We start from the raw sequence: 19,185 nt of genomic DNA, 5'->3' as shown, positions 1-19,185 counted from the left end.
TTGCGGGGGGCCCTGCTTCTGTGGTGGTGGCTCCTTTTTTTTTTTTTGTCTCGCAGGGGTAAATGCATTTGCGCATCTCATCCCCGGGCCAGGGAAGCCCATATGGGGGGGTGGTATGTGGGGCTCGCTCCTCCTGCAACTCCCTCTGATAGTCAGAGGGAGGGGAGAAGAATACCCACCAACATCCCCTGCGGCGATTCTCCGCACTGCCGTTTATTGGGGGCACCATGGGGTCGCAAGCGTTCTCGCGCCAAAGGGGGGAGGATTGGAATACGCTACAATCCCTCCCCCAGACGTGTGGAGTCTTCCATCGTGGGCCCCTCACCCACGGACTCCACTAGAGGTATTGACGGGCGGCAAAATGCGCCCGCCTCCTCCTTCTACGTCTGCGCCGGATCGGGGGCGCATCAGCTCTATTTTCGCGCTCCCGCTCCAAGGCCTCCTTCTGTGAAATGACGGTTTCGCAGAAGGAGGCCACAGTCTCTCGCTCTTCAGCATGGCCGCCACGACGCTGTGGAGCGAGAGATCATCCACTCCGATGGCGCCGATCAGGGTGCGGCGTTCCTGCGCCCAGCGACTGCACGCCTCTAGGGTGTGCTGGGCAGTGCCATCCGGGTCACCGCACTCATGACAGACCGTGCTGACCTCCCTTCTGATTCTATGCAGGTAATGACCGAAGCATCCATGCCCGGTCATCACCTGCGTCAGCCTAAACCCAATCTTGCCATGCGCCCTCTCCAGCCATTGGTCGAACGACGGGAGGAGTGCCCCTATAGTGCGAACTCCATAAGGGGAGTCCTCCAGGTCGTTTTTCCACCGGTCCCTCATCCTCATTTGCGCTTGGCGGCACTCTTCTCTTAGCTCTTCGGGAGCGGGGAACTCATTCTGGGCCCTGCGCCTTACCCGCTGTCTGTGCGCTTCTGCGAGCACCTGGGCATCAAGTTCCCAGGGCATTGTGCCCGCTAAGACGCATGCCGCCGCCCACGCCACCGTGCGGTAGCCCCGCACCACCCGAATGGCCACCACTTTTGGCGGGGCCCGGAGGCGGGCCCTATTTTCTGCATTACAAGCGACGGCACGCGAGACTTGGCCCTCCTACATTGGGCAGCAGCCTGCTTAGCGCTGACGCTGCCGCCGTAACTCGGGGAGCAAGTTGGCGGAAGTGCTCCCTAAAATCCCACCTGCGGTCCTAAAATGCCACCAGATGTATGCCCAAATACTTTATATGGGCCTTCACCCGGACCACTTCTCCACCCACAGGGATGACAGTTACAGCGGGCGGCTGCCAACCTCTGCCACTGAAGATGATGGCGTCCGTCTTCGGGAGGGCCACTCTTAGCCCCAGTAGCCCTATGCGGGTGACCATTAGATCCGCCGCGACTGCCGCTCTTCGCAGGGCTTCCTCTAGTTCAGCTCCCCGGACAGCCACCATCGTGTCGGATGACTGTCATCCGGGGGAGCAGTGGTGGTGGCTCCTGGGTAAGGGGGGCCATCTCTTGAGTGGGTTGATCTGCCGCTGCTGGGGCCTCTGCTGGCGGCACTGGGGGGCGGGGCTTGAATAGGTCCCTCCTGTAGACTTGCAGGCCTCCTATCATGATCATCTCCTTGGGGGACGGGGCCTTCCAGGGAGATGCCTGTCGCTGTTCCGTTGGCTCCGACGCTCCTGCGGATTTGGAGCGGCGACGCAGTCTCGGGTCCGATGGTGGCGAGCGCTTTCTGCAGGTGCGTTTTTCTGTACCCGCAGTATCGCCCGGGCTTTCCCTTTGCCGTTTTTCAGGCCTTAAGATGTCCGGATGGGCTTTGAGGAACTCTATGAAGGGGGCGTCCTCAGGGTGCAGCTCTGTTTCTAGCCCCAATTCGTGTGATGATATCCTGATGTAGGCGGCCAGCCATGCCTTCAGTCTCAGCGACGGCTGCTCCATTCCCATGATATGGGCAACCAGAAGAGTGTCAGCAAGCTACTCGTCTGCTTCTTTCATACCTCCCGAAGGGAGGTATGAGATGCCTTCCCATCCCTTTTGGGGATTTTTGGCGGTTTCAAATCGCCGCCCGTAACTACGGGCGGGTCTTTTCAGTGCCCTTTTCTAGGGCGGTGGCTTCACGGCCATAACTAGCCGACTGGCCTGTCATGGCATTTTCTCTCATCTATGTAGCCTCTCAGTGGCTTTGTGGCTGTGGGGCCACGTTGCTGCTGTGGGCTGTCTCCCTCTGTCGGCGGCTGTCCGGAGGGCGTGCGTGGAGCGGCGCGGTGCCCGGTTGGTGGTGTCTCCTCCTTTTTCGGCTTGCTCCTGTGCCCTGTGGGCGCTGGCGCTGCCGGCGGTTATCCGGGGGGCGCGCATAGAGCGGCGCGATGCCCAGTAGGCGGCGGGGGCCCGAGCGTTCGGCGTGCTCAGGCGTTTTAATTAGGCGCAGCTGCGGGGCTGCGGCGGTTGCGTGGTTGATGTCAGGGGCTGCGGGTGTAGATGCCGGCGCGGGGGCCGGGGGGGCAGGTACAGTAGCTCCCGACTTGGGGGCCTCTGTAAGTGCGGCGTCTTGCTTGGTGGGGCCCTTTGAGGGGCCTTGTTGAGGCTGCGGGGCGGCTCCGGGGCTGGCGCGGGGTCGCGGGTCCGTCGGTGGCGGGGTGGTGTCACAGGACCCTTCCTGGTCCTGCTTGTCGGGCGTGCTGCACTCCGGCCTCTCCTCAACTGCCGAAGGTTGAGGAGTGACGGGGTGCTCGTCCTGGTGGCACTGCGGTTGGGCTTCTTCCTGGGACTGCTCCGCTGTCCCAGGGGCGTGCCCCAACAGCCTGGGGAAGGCTGTTGGCCATACTTCCGGGCGTGGAGGTATGTGACCGACTTGCGCCAAGCTGGCAGCCTTGATACAAACACGATCAAGTTGCCCGCGAGGAGAAAGTCGGTCTGGGGCTACCCATGGGGGTGGTGCGTAGGGGCGTCCGAGGGCTTCGATGAGGCCATCGAAGTCAGGTTGCCACGGCTCTGAGGGGCCGTAGGTGGGTTCCGGGGTCTTGGTGTCGTCGGGTACTTCGTAAAACTCGCGTTGCGAACTACCCACCCTATCCGAGGGGACCGGGTGGGTCGCGAGTTTTACTGTTGTGGCTGCGGGTGGATTGTAAAATCCGTTTTCTTGACTACCCACCCGCCCCGAAGGGTCGGGGGGGGACATCGGTGGCTTCTTGTCCGTGATGATGCGGGACCTGCGCGACGCGTCACCGTCAGTCGGTCCTGTTGGGCAGGGCGACCGTCGGTGGATGGGTTCTGGGTACAGCTGGGCTTCCCCTCCGGCAGGGGCCGGGCGCGTTCCGGCTTCGATTTTCACAGAAAATCGTCGGTCGGATAGGCAGGTGCTGGTGAGGTGCGTCCGTGCGAGGTTCCGAGTGGCTCTCCACTCGTCAGCAAGCTACCACGGCGGGGGGCGGTATTTATAGGCGCGCGCCCCACCATAGCCACTTAGGCCACGCCTACTTAAGACGTGGGTGTTACGTGCAGAGTCAGTTTTGCTTTATTCGACCAATAAGCTTACGCTATTACATATGATTGGGGAATGGGTAAAATATATTTATTAGGAACATGATTTACTTAAAACTAGGCATATAACACAAATAATATTATTAATAACACAATATAAGTTAAAAATACACATGAAAGTAAAGGGTACATAAAACATAATAAAAACGCTTAAAACTAACATGCTTAATTTTAATGAGCTATACACGACAATCTCCCCCACGTGTGTCAACACCGTCTGTGTGCGAAGAGTATAGGTCTGGAAACTGGGCGACGGACTTCACCTGCGCGGGTGCGGACAATGGCTACTCTCACGTGGCCATCGGGGCCGGGAAAGAGTTGTGCGATTACGCCTCTAGGCCATGTCCCTCGTGGCATGGAGCTATCCGCTACGATGACTACGTCCCCTACATGTAGTTTCTTTACGTTTTGATGAGCACCTGGCCTAGGGAGGAGGCTGGGTCGGTATTCTCGCTGCCAGCGCCTCCAGAAGTGGTCGGCTAGCGTCTGCGCTGTTTTCCACGAAGAGAGTGACATAGTCGCGTCTGTGAAGACGCCCAGTGGTGACATGGAGCTCGATCGGCCGATGAGAAAGTGGTTCGGCGTCAGGGCTTCGACGTCTAAGTCTGGATTCACTGGTGTCAGCGGTCTAGAGTTGACTATGTGCTCTGATTCTAGCAGTAACGTGTGTAGAACTTCTTCGTGGGGTGCTCTCTCTTTTAATGTTACTTTCAGTGATAGCAATGAGGCTTTCCAATCCTCGGCGGCGACCAGAATCCTAGCGGTGACGTGAACTAGACGCACGTTAGCTATGAATGATCGCCATGCGGGTGCGAGCGAGACGGGTATAGGCGAGTCCCAATCGATTCCCGTTATCCATATTTTCCGCATTATCGATTTGCTTGACGCCGATATGGGACTTACGCAACCGATCGGATCGAATATTGATATCGCGCTACTCGTGACCTGCCGTTTTGTAGGTAATTTCTGACCGTTAAGTACGTCTTCGGGCGTATTACGAAAGTTTACGTTGAAACCTAAGGTGTCACGCTTGTGATTCCACTTCAAACCTAAGGTACGTTCGCTCTCGTTTGCGCCTAACAGCGACGTTTCCTCTTTACTTTTAACTACGTCAGCTATTACCGCAGGATTGTTCGATGCGAACCCGCGAAGCTCGAATGACGCGCGCATGTTTAACTCGTAAACCTCGTTTACTACGCGTCTGGCTTCCTCCTCGGACGTATCGAGTGCGATCAACATGTCGTCCATGTACGTATTCTTTATCGTTTTTTCAGCTGCGATCGGAAATTCCTTACTATGCGTTTTTGCGTTTTCGTTTTTGACGTATAACGCGGTTGTCGGCGACGCTGCCGATCCGAATATAAGCCGCTTCATTCTGTATTCTTGCGGTGGAAAGGTGCGGTCCTCCTCCCGCCAAACGAAACGTAACGCATCGCGATCTTGCTCAATTATTTCGATCTGTAAAAACATTTCTCTGACGTCGGCTATCACGGCGATTTTACCTTCGCGAAAGCGCACTAATACGCCAAAAAGTGACTCTAACAGATCGGGGCCGGCCAACAGCGCGCTATTTAGCGAACGTCCGTAAGCTGTGGCGGCCGCGTCCCAAACTAATCTCATTTTTCCGCGTTGCGGGTGAAAAGTGGGGAAATGCGCTAGATACCACGTCCGGGGTGCATCGGGGGGCGGCGGCGAGTCCATTTTCTCCGCGTAACCTTTGTCAAGCAAATTGTTCATATGCTTCGCATACTCGGCTTTAAGTGTCGCATCGCGGTCTTGTTTCCGTTCTAGACTGTATAGCCGTTTTAATGCTTGCGCTCGGTTATCGGGGAGTTTCTCGTCATCTGTCCGCCATAGTAAGCCCGATCGATACCTTTGCTTCTCCGGTATCTTCTCGCATGTGGCTTTCAATAAGTCTAGCGCGCGTTGGTCGGGGTCGGCCCGAGGTAACTTTTGCGAAACTGACTCGATATCAAAATGCCGTTTCATAAGTTCCAAGGCCTCTTCCTCCGCGGTTTTAGGCCGTGCGTGACCTACGAAATGTACCGTGGCACGCCGGGTGCGGTCGGGCCCATGCAATACCCAGCCTAGCCGAGTTAGGCTCGCTACAGGAAGGTTAGGCGGGCCGTTTAAAATTTGCCGAGTAACGATGAGATGCCAGTTATCTTGACCTATGACGATGGTAGGTACTGCGGGCGGGTAACTTAATTCGTCCGCGATTTTCGATAAGTGATCGCACTTATCTACTACGTCTCGCGGTACGTCCTGCGCGCCTAAACCTACATCGCAAACTGTGAACGTCTCCATCATTTCCATATGTCGGCTACAAAAACCCCGTATGGCGACTCGTATTGAATACGAATCTGGGTCCCGTACTACGCCGCCTATACCTTCTATTTCTAAAGTTTCACCGCGTACGCGAGGCGCGATTTTGTCCGCAGTTTCGTGTAGCATCAAAGTCATTGCCGCGCCTTCGTCTAATAGCGCGAGAGTTTGGGCGGTACCTAACGGTCCCGACACCTCTAATACAGGCATGATTTTGAGGTACGTCTGCGGAAGTCTAACGTTGAGTACTGATGCCGCCGGAGTACTATTACCGTTCGCGGGCGCGGCCGCGTTCAATCCGTGTAATAGTTTATTATGTCCGGCTTTGCACTGACTCATGCCGCACGCGACATATTTGCACTTAAAAGGCTTACGGTGATTCGCGTCTAAACATCTAAAGCACAATTTAGCACCCTTCACTAAGTCCCAACGCTCAGATATCGTCGCAGCTAGAAATTTAGAACACTCACTAACTTTGTGCTCTTTGCCGCTTTTACATATGACACACGTAGCGTGCGAGACAGAGACGGACGATATCTGCCTTTTGGGCTTAGCTCCGGTTGACGCGGGCTTTTTTTTTTTAAATTACCATCGCGGTGCTTGACTTGAGCTACAGTCGGTTTACTATTGCGCGATCTACTTCCCGTATTACGTGCGTATGTTTCGTGGGAATCTGATTCATCCGAATCCGAACTATAATCGCGGTGGAACGCGGGGGCGCGAGACCCAGAGAGAGCTTGGCTCGATCGTCTTGGTTCGTGCTCAAAAGACACCGTGTTCACCGTATTCCGCAATCTATTAGACGGCCTATGTCGGTTGACGCGCTTGGCTGCAGTGCTAATTTCGTTAAGAAACTCGGATAACGCAACTAACCCGGGTGATTCTACGTTAGACTGCCTATATTTTGCCCATTCGTAGCGCACTATCAGATTTAATTTGTCCGCTATTTTGTTCACAAGTTCCGGCGCGTGTAAATACTGCTCTTGACGCAACGATCGAATGGTGGCGACGGCGTTCGCGATATGCGCGGCGAATGACGTTATGTTCGAATTGTCTTCGGATAAACGCGGCATGCGTTTAATATTATGTAGTTCCGTAAGCACAATTTCCTCGGGGTCGCCGAATTGCCGCTCTAGCGCTTCCATTATCTCGTACGGGTCCTGAACTGTGTACATAATCGATTTTACGGCCGTCCGAGCCTCGCCCTTAAGCGCGCGCCTAATACGACTGACGTTATTGACGGCACTAAACATGGGGGACGTGTCTTCGAACTCTGCCCTAAATGATATCCATTCTGTGATATCTCCGCTGAAAGCGGGTAACTCGGCCGGTTTGTGGTAGATAGGTGCGTAATTATTATGCGGCACTTCATAAAATCGCGGTTGCGGTCTGCTAGTCCGGTCGGCGGCGGCGCGCGGCGCGGCGGTCTGTTTCGGTAACGGGATTTTACTATCATTCGCGATCTCGTGCTGTGACTTCGGCTGTCGTTCCACCCAATTCCTAGTTCGTTCTTCGACTTCAGTCGCGATACTGCTGCCGTCAGATTGCGCCTTTACTTGGGCAATCTGCAGCCTCAATTTTGTAGTATCGGACTCTGTCTTAGCAACGACTAGAGCGGCTTTATGAACCTCGAGCTGAGCCATTAGCACGGCTATTTCACTATCGCGGTCCCTATGTACCAATTCGCGATCCCTATTTGATGCGCGATCAGACGGCGCCCGCGGCGGCGGCGCGACAGCGGTTTCATTACGTACTAGCGTATTCGACCTACTGCGAACTACTACCGTATCATCAAACACTTCCGAGTGTACCGACTCATTATCACCACTAGTTTTCTGGTTGCCACTGGTGCCTTTGCTCCACGTATTCGTCTCGCCGGACGTCGTCTTGCCCGACGAGGGGGTAGAGGTGTCCGCGTTGGGCGCGGGGGCAGGCAGGCCCTTCCTGCGCGAGCGAAGGCTACGTGCTTCCTTTTCCGACATCTTCACTGGAAACACTTTACACTTGACACACGCGGGGGGTCCCTAACTATATACAGATTTACCTACCTAACGCCTATGCTCTGACGTTACCAAGCGCAACGCCAGTGCCGGCAGTGCCCCTAAGCGTGAATCCCTCGGTGTACTGAATCTCTCGCAATGGCTAAGTGCAATGCCTAGAGCGTTCAAAAGCAGTGTGTTGGTATCACCATGTGACACATGCAACTAAAGTTGCCAGGACACGTGAGTGGAGGAGAACCTACAACACAACACGGTCCGACCGGCAAGCCGGTAATGGTGGGGTATGGAAAGGTTATTGGGGTAGGGTCTAAGCCGAAGCGAACTTCTAGGCTCAGCGTGTACTTGTTTCTTTTTTCCAGTCTGAGTGTTACTTGAAACTCAGCGCGTACTTGTTTCTTTCTTGATCCGGCTCGAAGGACCAAATTGTGGAGCGTAGACTGTAGTTTTGAAGTTGAATTGTAGTTCTGCGAGAAGAGAAGAAACAGCACTCAGGAACGCGCCAGCCAGGATACCTTTGAAGTCCGCTTGCCGTACCTCCAATACCACCATTACCGGGTTAGTGGGTTAGTATGTTAATAAGAACACATATTTATGGTTAATATGTTACGTGTTAAGGCATATGTTGCCTGTAGTAGTATGTAGTGATGAGTGAGCAAGCTACCTTTTTTTTTTTTTTAACATGGTATTCAGAGTCGGCCGGACAAATGCGGCCCTGTTTCTCTCTGCCCTAGATGACAACATTTTTTTTACAGCTAGCATAACCTAATACTAAGCTTTTTACATTCCTTTTTTGTACAAACCTAACACTAAGCTAAAGAACTAACATTAAGCTTAAAACTATATTTACAGCGTATTTCCTGATTATAAAACAGGTGAACTTTTTTAAGTTAAGTTTGCAGTTTCCATAAAAGGTGGTTATTTACATTAAATTTACACCATAATAATTACTATTTACAGACAGAAATAATTCATTTAAATTCTATTTAACCAGCAAGTCTATACACATATAGACAAAAAGCAAAAAACACACAACAGTTCAAGCCTAACGCTGCGCACATGGCGAGCACGTGGCACCGGCCGCGCCCTTAACCAAATTGTGGTTGAGGCCCCGCCTCCGCGCCACGCCCTCTCTCCCACAACATGGGAGACACAATATAAGTAAGGAGCAGTACAAGGATTATTTACACAGTATAAGTATAGGAATTAGGGATTGAGTAAATACCCAATTTTGGAAGAGACACTATAACTAGAATAACAGTATAAGGAATATTTACATAGTATAGGTACAGGATATTTTCAGGATTAGGGTAAATGCCCAATTTGGGAAGGAGGTCTGACGGGGTGGAAAACATGGCTTTTGGATCTTTTCCTTGTGCGCCTAGGTCTGTATGGGATCGAAACTGAGATTTGGGATATAGGAGCGGACCCTCCAATATCGGTCTGGACTGTGGTAGGAACAGAAGGATCAGAGTTAAAGGTGATGTCCTCATTAGTACTTGGCAGGTAAATTCTGCCTACGTCAGCGTCATGATCATTATGAGTGGGAGATGCTCGGAGCTCAGCATCACATTCTTTTTCAATGTTTCTGATTACAGTGAACTCGTCGTCGTCATCTAGCAGCACGTGTTTAGGCCTGCGCTTATCTTTCCTGACGTTCGGAAGGGGCACATAACTGGCAGCCTTGGCTATTAGCGGATTTGTACTGTGTGCCGCTTTGTCGAAATACCTCCTGGAATTGTCCTGGAAGTATTTCGACAAAGACGGCATGTCGAGGTCCGCGTGCAGTCGCACATTCCTGACATAGTAGGGGGCACCCGTAGCGCTCCTCAGGAACCGGTTTTGCACCGTCTGCAGAGTTTTTATCTTTGCCAGCGTGGCGTGGGCAAATGCCACACTGGCATAAGAAAACACTGGCCTGATACATGTTTTGAAAATATTGAGCTTGTTTATTAACGAGAGCTTGCTCCTGGCCCCCACTAGATAAGTCAGCCTAGACAAGTAGAACTTTGCTTTGTTCCGGACCGTCCTTATGTGTTTTCCGAAATTGAGCCTCCGATCCAGAGTCACTCCTAGGTATTTAGTGGAGTCGACCCATGGTATCCTCTGTTCGGAAAGCTTGATGTGGCCATGCTTATGGAGTTGTTCACTGTACTGAGCTCTCCTACTGAAGAGCATGGCCGCACTCTTTTCAGGGTTGACCTCTATCCTCCACGTGCGGCACCAGTCCCCGAGGGAATCGGTGGCCCGCTGGAGAAGAGAGGGCAACTTGATCGGACTGTGTGAAGTAGCGAAGATCGCCGTGTCGTCCGCGAAAAGCGCGTAATTGACCTCGGCGATCCTCGGCAGGTCGTTTACAAAAAGGATAAAAAGAAACCGGGGAGAGCACAGAGCCCTGGGGGACTCCGGCACGAATGGGGTGGAGGGGAGACAAAGTCCCTTCCGCCCTGTACCTGAACCCTCGATTACTCAAGAAGTCATTTATCAAATGTACTAATCGGTCCGGGAATTCGTATCTGTAAAAGTTTGAGGATCAACCCACTGTGCCATACTTTGTCGAACGCTTTCGCGACATCGTGTAACGTTAAGGGGGAAGTACGTCCCTGTTGGTAGAGGAGGTAAAAGAAGTACTACCAACTCGTTAACAAATTAAGTATTTATTTGAATAAAAAAACTAAGTTTTGAATAGGGTCGTGGGTGGTCAAGGCCCGTTTAAATTTGCACCCGAGATCCGGTACTGCCCTGGCTGGTCGAGGGTCCGCAGCAGGTGGGTGTCACTCGACAGCGCTGAAGAGGAGCAGGGGCGACGGCGGGCGAACGGCTATGGCTCCAACCCTGCCGTCGAGGTGGTGATGGTGTTTGTCGGCCGACGGTCTTGAATTTAAAACGTTACGACGCACCCTGTGGATTTCCAGATGTCTTAGTAAGGTGTTCCTGCTCGCTCTGCTTTTGTGAACACCCTGTGATGATGATGGGACCATGGGGAAGCCGGTGCACCATAAGCAGAAAGCGTGTTTGTGTTCACAAGCAGAGCGGAGTTACAAAAACGAAGGAAAAGCACAGAGTAAAGAAAGAAAGAAGAACAAAGAACAAAGAAGTGAATTTAAATAAGTAGGAGGGTACGTACACATACTTACTCGTACGCGCCACTACGAGAACAATGGAAATTGCTAGATCATTCTGGAGCTAAAAGCATTTAGCAAAAGATGGAATGGAACGTAAGATTAAATTTAGGTTTTGCGATTAATATGAATCGTATAACAAACTACTTTAACACTAAAGCTACTTATTCTAATGAAACGTTCAACACTTTGCACTTACCAATACGTGGGTGCGGGAATCGTAATATGCGAAAACGTCGCTGAGCAGATTATTATCACGAATAGGTGTCCGCGCTCACCATAATAAATATTTGTACCGCGCGCTAGACGACACGGGCTTCCCCGTGTGCGCAATGGCACATCCGTATACGACGGCGAGGTGGCGCGGACTGAATCGCCAGTGGTCAACGGGAGGGGACAAGCGCGCGCGCAGCCGCTTCTCGATCCTTCCATGACGTCAATCAATGGACCGGTCGCGAGTACAGTCCGTACGAATAAAGTGTCATGCATTGTAAAAACTATCTATGTATTGTATATATTACTTATGATAATTTATGTCTTACTTTACAATAGTACAGTAGAATAAGACGATTACTGTAAATATAAAATTGATTAATATATAAAATTGTAAAAATAAATAATTAGTTCATTTCCATAAATAATAATTGATTAAAATAAAAGTAAAATAATAATTCATGTGTTAATAAATTAAAATCTATTATAAATAAGTTATTTTTATTTAAATTTAATTTATTTAATATGTAAAAATAATAAAATCTAAGCTTATAATTAAAACATGTACGTACAACGTTACATTACCCCCTCGCGCCGGAAAAGGATTTTGTTCCTCAGAATAAAATCCGCGCAATATACGTTTTCGTATTTGCATTTACTATTTCATTCTACCTATCATACATCACGCAATCATAAAAAAACATTAGTATCTAGTTTTTAACTACAGATGCTAATGCGCCCGGACTTTTGCAGGTAACCAGTTATCATTCAACCGGAAACCAATACAAATACATTTTAAGCACTGAGATAGATATTAAAAACGCGAATTGGGAAATAATGCAACAATTTATTGATAAAACATATATTATTTATTAAAACCTGATAATTTTAAATCTTTTATGTGCCAAGTCCCTAAATTCTTGCCAGACATGTCCTCCAAAACATAAACCAAAGGCGACTTCTTTTCAAGAATAACGACACTGTATAAACTTCGGAGCAAGTTTTTTACTGAAGTACTTATCTTTGTCACTTAAAACATAAGCACGTTTCATTACTATATCTCCTACATTAAATTCGACATGTTTACGACGTAGATTATAATGAGCGGTATTCTTTGCATGAGCTTGATATAACTTTGCCTGTACATTATCAAATATTTCAGACATGCAACCTAGATTTTCGGCGTAAATGTCACGTGGTAAAAACATTAAGTTCCTGCCGAGGTCATTATCCACGTAATGCGTACCACAAGTCACAAGGTCTCTGGCATATACTAAGAACGAAGGAGTGTAACCTGTTACTTCATTTGCAGCGTTATTCATGGCAAACTGTACCTTTGGTATAAACAAATCCCAAGTCCTATGATCTTCATTGACAAATGTTGATAAGCAAGTGACAATTGTGCGATTCTGACGTTCGACGGGATTAACCTGCGGTGTGTATCTAGGCGTATAGAATACATTGGGTACATTATATTTTTTAAACAAATCTACGGTCATGCCGCTAGTAAATTGACTGCCGTTGTCGAGAAAAATTGTTTGAGGAACCCCATGAACTAAAAAAAGTTGGTCCTCTATAATTTTGGTGATTATAGTTGAAGTGGCATTACGAATAGGAAATATAAGGCAAAATTTAGAAAAACAGCAAGTTATGACCAGGATATATTGGTTTTGTTTTCGAGTGATAGGCAGAGGGCCCATAAGGTCAATCGAAACCATTTGAAGAGGTCGACAACATTGTTTGGGGCGACCCATTTCACCAAGCACCTGATGGTTTTGATGTTTATACTGTAAACACTTATTACACGAGCCTACAAATTTTACGACGTCGTTATGCATCCCTGGCCAGAAGTATCTCAACGCCAATCGACGATACGTTTTAAAGATACCTAGATGTCCAGCCATGGGTTCAGAATGATTTTGTACCAAAACATCGTGACGAAATTCGCTAGGGACGACTTCCTTCCAAGAGAACTCGGAGGTTTGCTCGTGTTTATTTTGACACAATCTATACAAAGAACCGTTTTTAGTGAAAAAATTAGGAAAATTTTGAGGTTTTGTTAAGCAAGAGTTATAAATATTTTTGTACCATGCATCTGACGTATTAAGGTAAGAATTAGACAAATCGATAGCGCTAATAGGGACAGCTCTGGAAAGAGCGTCGGGAATCACATTATCCACGCCTCGACGATGTTTGAGTTCGAAATTGAAACACGACAAACGCACTCCCCAGCGAGCCAGACGACCAGTAGGGTTACTTAGAGAAAGGAACCACTTTAAGGCACTGTGGTCTGTAAAGACAGTGAACGGCTGTCCATTCTCCAAATAACACCTCCAATGCTCAAGAGCTATAATTACTGCAAGTGTTTCACGCTCCGTTATGCTGTAATTACGTTCAGCCGGTGACAACGATTTGCTCATGTAAGCTACCGGGTGTTCCTTACCGTCAATAGTTTGAGTCAGCATTCCTCCTACGCCATAGTTACTCGCATCTGTATGCACTTCGAACGATTTGTTGTAATCAGGGCAAGACAACACTGGAGCTGAAACTAAACATTCTTTCAGCTTGCTAAAGGCAGCATCGGCTTCAGGAGTCCACTTGAAAGGCGGTCTACCTTTCCGCGTGGATGTCAGCTGATTAAGAGGACCTGCTATTGTACTAAACTGTGGCACAAACCTACGGTACCAGGTGGCAGTTCCTAAAAATTTCTTTATGTCCTTAACACTAGTAGGTGTCGGATAGTTTAAGATGGCGTCTACCTTACCTGGGTCCGTGCGAAGACCTTGGCTATCAACAACGTATCCTAAGTACTTAAGGTGACTTCTAAAGAATTGACACTTTTCCAAGTTTACTGTCAGGTTTGCTTGGCGAAGTTTATCTAATACCCGCAGAAGAAGTGACACATGAGAATTAAAGTCCTCGGAAACTATAATTATGTCATCTAAGTAGGCAAAGACTTTTAAGTCAAATTCTCTGAAGAGAAGGTCAACTAAACGTTGCTGCGTTGCTGGCGCATTTGTGAGGCCAAATGCGGTTCTTTTAAAACGGAATGTACCACGACCAGGAACATAGAAGGCAGTTTTGTCCCTATCCTCGACAGCAATTGGAATCTGCCAAAAGGCCTTGGACAAATCGATACTCGTAAGGTAGCGAGCGTCACGCAGATTGTCCAATATTTCCGTTACATAAGGTAAATTGTACGCATCCTTACGAGTAACGGAATTCAGCTTGCGACTGTCAAGGCAGAAACGAGGCTGACCATTCTTCTTCGTGACGAGTAGGACAGGTGAAGACCAGGCGCTTTCGCAGGGCTCGATAACGTCGAGACTAAGCATTTCGTCTACCTGTTCGACGAGGATCCGTTGTTTTTCAGGCGACATACGATAATACCTTTGCCGTATCGGCTGAGCATCCCCAGTATCTAGACGGTGTTCAATGAGACTGGTCTTACCTAAACCCTTGCGTTCGGCAGAAATATCCTCGAACTGTGCAATGATGTTGTCAGCAATGGACTTCTCCGACACGCTTAAATGATCATAGCCATGAATAAATGTAGGATTATCTGGCTTTGGTTCCTCCTGTACTACTGACACATTACGAAAAGTAATACTACTTAAGTTAGGAAGAATATTAAATTTACGCCAAAAATCTACGCCTAATATAAAATCCGTGTTTACATCTGGCACTATATGAGCGGTAATAAAACGGAACTTATCTTGAAAATGTACAGGCAAGTTAATGTAACCCCGGCTCTGCATAACACGTTTGCCAACCCCTATGGCTGAAATAATTTGATCCTTATGAATAGGTAAACCTTGGAGTGCTGGATGAGCCTCACTTTTTAACACAGTTATAGCAGCACCAGAATCGAGTAAACCTGTCATATTAATACCATTAACTTGTACCGTTGCATAAGGACGATTATCAATACTGGGATCATCATTCAGAATTGCGTCGATCTTATACGAACTGAAAAAAATGTTGATCGTTTTCAGCCATTTGCTCCAATCTACAGGATCAAAATGATTAAGCAGATGGTGGGCACAATTCTGTCTATTTAGTTTTTTGAGGTGGAGGGTTTATCCTTTTTGCAAGTAGGGCAATCTGGGGACTTGACACCTTTATGTCCACACTTAAAACAATAAATTTCGTCCTTATTAGCTGGGCACTGACGCAAGTTGTGGCTATTATTGCGACATCTAGGGCAATACAAAGTTTTGGTCGAGGGTGTAGAAGTAACTGCATGTACCTGTTTCATGTTGTTAAATTTGTTAAAATTATTGTTATTTGTAAAAGACTTATTATTATTGTGACTTGAATGAAATTGATTATATTGTTTATTATTGTTGTTAGTAAAATACCTATTATTATTTTGATTAGAATTATATTGATTATATTGTTTATTATTGTTATTCCTGTATGTGAAATTCTTGTTGTTATTGTTGTTACCATTCTTGTTATAACTATTACCAGTATAGGCAAACTCAGGTGCCAAGGTGTCAGCTGTCCGTCTGGGTGGTTCGCGAAAGTCGGCAAGACGTGCCTGAATACTTTCGTAGTTACGACAGTGATTACGTAACGTATCTATGTCAGTAATCGCGGCTGCTGACGCTAAAGTACTGGCATAGCAAGGCCTGATGTTATGGAGGAGGATCTCTAATTTCTCGTCCTCCGGTAAAGGTTTAGAGAGACGTGAGAATAACCCGGCCATGATTGATAGGTACACGGTAATGTTCTCGGATTCACCCTGCGTGCGTGACCGAATCTCATTACCAAGCCTATAATCATAGTCTTTCTGACTGAAATCTTGTTTAAGCAACGTGGCGAGTTCAACCCAGGTGGACACTTGACCCTTAATATTTCGGTACCAGTGTAGTGCATCACCAGTAAAAATCTCTGTGGCATAGGACAAAAGTTTAGAATCCGAAATAGACCTAGCCTCACAAAATTCAGTTATGCGTACCACGAAGGCACGGACGCAAGACTTGCCATCAAACTTGATCTTACAAAGCTCGTTGTGACTACCACGGTCGCAAGTGACGTTTACGCTTATCGGTGCAGTGCTAACAACGGGTTCGGCGTTCGGGGCAGGCCCAACGGTCGCGGCAGCCGTGTCCTTGATGGAGTTAAATCTAGCTGTAAGAGCTCGATACTCCTGGTCGCAAACTTCAAACATGGGTTTGGTCGCTTCGTCATAAACTATACGGTTGAGACGGTGATGTAAATGATTTAAGAGGTTTTGTGTGCGAAGCAAAACGTTCCTATCCGGTCGAGAATCTAAATGCGACTGAACTTTCGCGAGAGCATCACTAACGCCCCTTAAATCGGCAGCGACAGAGAAATTACTTTCTAAAATATCCTCGGTAGGAAACAAAGGCCCTAATTTCGAAATTTGTTTCCGCAAGTCCTGGACGGTGGAACCCGGTGTCTCACCACGAATGCTAACCTCATACTCCAACTCCGGCTTTTGGAGTGACAAAAATTTCACGGGAAATTCCATTTTTTTAAATTTAATTTAAAATAATAATAATAATAACGTGCAAAATGACAAACGTGGAAAGTGTTGAACGCTTGCTTTTAACTAACACTACTCCGCCTGTTACAATAATAAACTACGTAACGTTTTGGTTGGCAAAAAAAAAAAATCAAGCAAAAATCAAAAAATAAAAATATACATTCACAAAAATAAAAACAGAAAAAGCATTAAATAATCGCAACTAGTGTGTACCACAAAACTACAAAATAAAATATTGCACTACAAAAAAATATTCATAAAATATTTGACTGACTGTACTAGACTACACTGCACTAGCACAGGATGATTTAAAAATCCAATATAAATTAAGACACACAAAATGAATTATATTATTATAGAATGTTAAAATTACAATTTGATTATTAATAAATTATTAAAATTATTATTATTATTGGGGTACACCTTAGTTACATGCAACCAAAAAAAAACAACGTTTCACAAAAATAAAAACAACAAACACACAAATTCTGCGGGGCAAATTTAGACCAGACCACGTTAAAGGGCGCCAATGTAACGTTAAGGGGGAAGTACGTCCCTGTTGGTAGAGGAGGTAAAAGAAGTACTACCAACTCGTTAACAAATTAAGTATTTATTTGAATAAAAAAACTAAGTTTTGAATAGGGTCGTGGGTGGTCAAGGCCCGTCTAAATTTGCACCCGAGATCCGGTACTGCCCTGGCTGGTCGAGGGTCCGCAGCAGGTGGGTGTCACTCGACAGCGCTGAAGAGGAGCAGGGGCGACGGCGGGCGAACGGCTATGGCTCCAACCCTGCCGTCGAGGTGGTGATGGTGTTTGTCGGCCGACGGTCTTGAATTTAAAACGTTACGACGCACCCTGTGGATTTCCAGATGTCTTAGTAAGGTGTTCCTGCTCGCTCTGCTTTTGTGAACACCCTGTGATGATGATGGGACCATGGGGAAGCCGGTGCACCATAAGCAGAAAGCGTGTTTGTGTTCACAAGCAGAGCGGAGTTACAAAAACGAAGGAAAAGCACAGAGTAAAGAAAGAAAGAAGAACAAAGAACAAAGAAGTGAATTTAAATAAGTAGGAGGGTACGTACACATACTTACTCGTACGCGCCACTACGAGAACAATGGAAATTGCTAGATCATTCTGAAGCTAAAAGCATTTAGCAAAAGATGGAATGGAACGTAAGATTAAATTTAGGTTTTGCGATTAATATGAATCGTATAACAAACTACTTTAACACTAAAGCTACTTATTCTAATGAAACGTTCAACACTTTGCACTTACCAATACGTGGGTGCGGGAATCGTAATATGCGAAAACGTCGCTGAGCAGATTATTATCACGAATAGGTGTCCGCGCTCACCATAATAAATATTTGTACCGCGCGCTAGACGACACGGGCTTCCCCGTGTGCGCAATGGCACATCCGTATACGACGGCGAGGTGGCGCGGACTGAATCGCCAGTGGTCAACGGGAGGGGACAAGCGCGCGCGCAGCCGCTTCTCGATCCTTCCATGACGTCAATCATCATATTGATATGGACCGGTCGCGAGTACAGTCCGTACGAATAAAGTGTCATGCATTGTAAAAACTATCTATGTATTGTATATATTACTTATGATAATTTATGTCTTACTTTACAATAGTACAGTAGAATAAGACGATTACTGTAAATATAAAATTGTTTAATATATAAAATTGTAAAAATAAATAATTAGTTCATTTCCATAAATAATAATTGATTAAAATAAAAGTAAAATAATAATTCATGTGTTAATAAATTAAAATCTATTATAAATAAGTTATTTTTATTTAAATTTAATTTATTTAATATGTAAAAATAATAAAATCTAAGCTTATAATTAAAACATGTACGTACAACGTTACAATCGAGAAAGACGGCACCAGTGGGGATCGACTTTTTCCATCCCGTTAACCAGTATAAAATGTGCTCTACAATACGATGGACCTGGTGGGTACAGGAATGCCCAGCCCTGAACCCAAACTGCTCATTGATGATAATACCTTTTTCTTGAATGAATTCTCCTATTCTCAGTTTAATAACCCGCTCATAGAGTTTACCTAAGGAGCTCAAAAGGCTGATAGGTCTGTAGCTGGTCGGGTGAATCCTTGGCTTTCCCGATTTGTGTATACCAATTAGGTACATGTGCCACCTTCCACTGATCAGGGAAGTGAGAATTCGCTAGTGCCACGTTGAACATGTCTACCAGGAAGTGGATCAGCTTCTCAGGAAAGGCGCGGAGCAGCCGGTTTGGCAGCCCGTCAGCCCCTGGGCCCTGGAGCCTTTCTGACCTTGAGTTTGCGGATTAGAAAGCCTATTTCTGTGAATGAGGTAGCCCTTATCAATGGGCTACTTGGTTGAAGTGCCAACTTCACCCTCACCACCTCCTCCTCCACCTCTGCCGTGTGGTCTGGGTCATGAGGCTCATTGCTCAAGGAGCATTGGGCCTCGAGACTGGACGCCAGACATTCGGCTT

General features: G+C 47.4%; 1 protein-coding gene across 1 annotated transcript; it reads right to left on the bottom strand.

Moving 5' to 3' along the window:
* Positions 1-321: 321 nt before the first annotated feature.
* Positions 322-954, bottom strand: LOC134659423 (uncharacterized). Its single transcript, XM_063515066.1, has one exon. The coding sequence runs from the start codon at positions 952-954 to the stop codon at positions 322-324; it is 633 nt and encodes a 210-aa protein (XP_063371136.1).
* Between the last annotated feature and the right edge of the window lie 18,231 nt (positions 955-19,185).

Source organism: Cydia amplana, chromosome 25, assembly GCF_948474715.1.
Source record: "Cydia amplana chromosome 25, ilCydAmpl1.1, whole genome shotgun sequence".
Classification (NCBI taxonomy): Eukaryota; Metazoa; Arthropoda; class Insecta; order Lepidoptera; family Tortricidae; genus Cydia; species Cydia amplana.
Note: the sequence above shows the minus strand (reverse complement) of the source record. Positions and strands in the feature narration are given on the sequence as shown.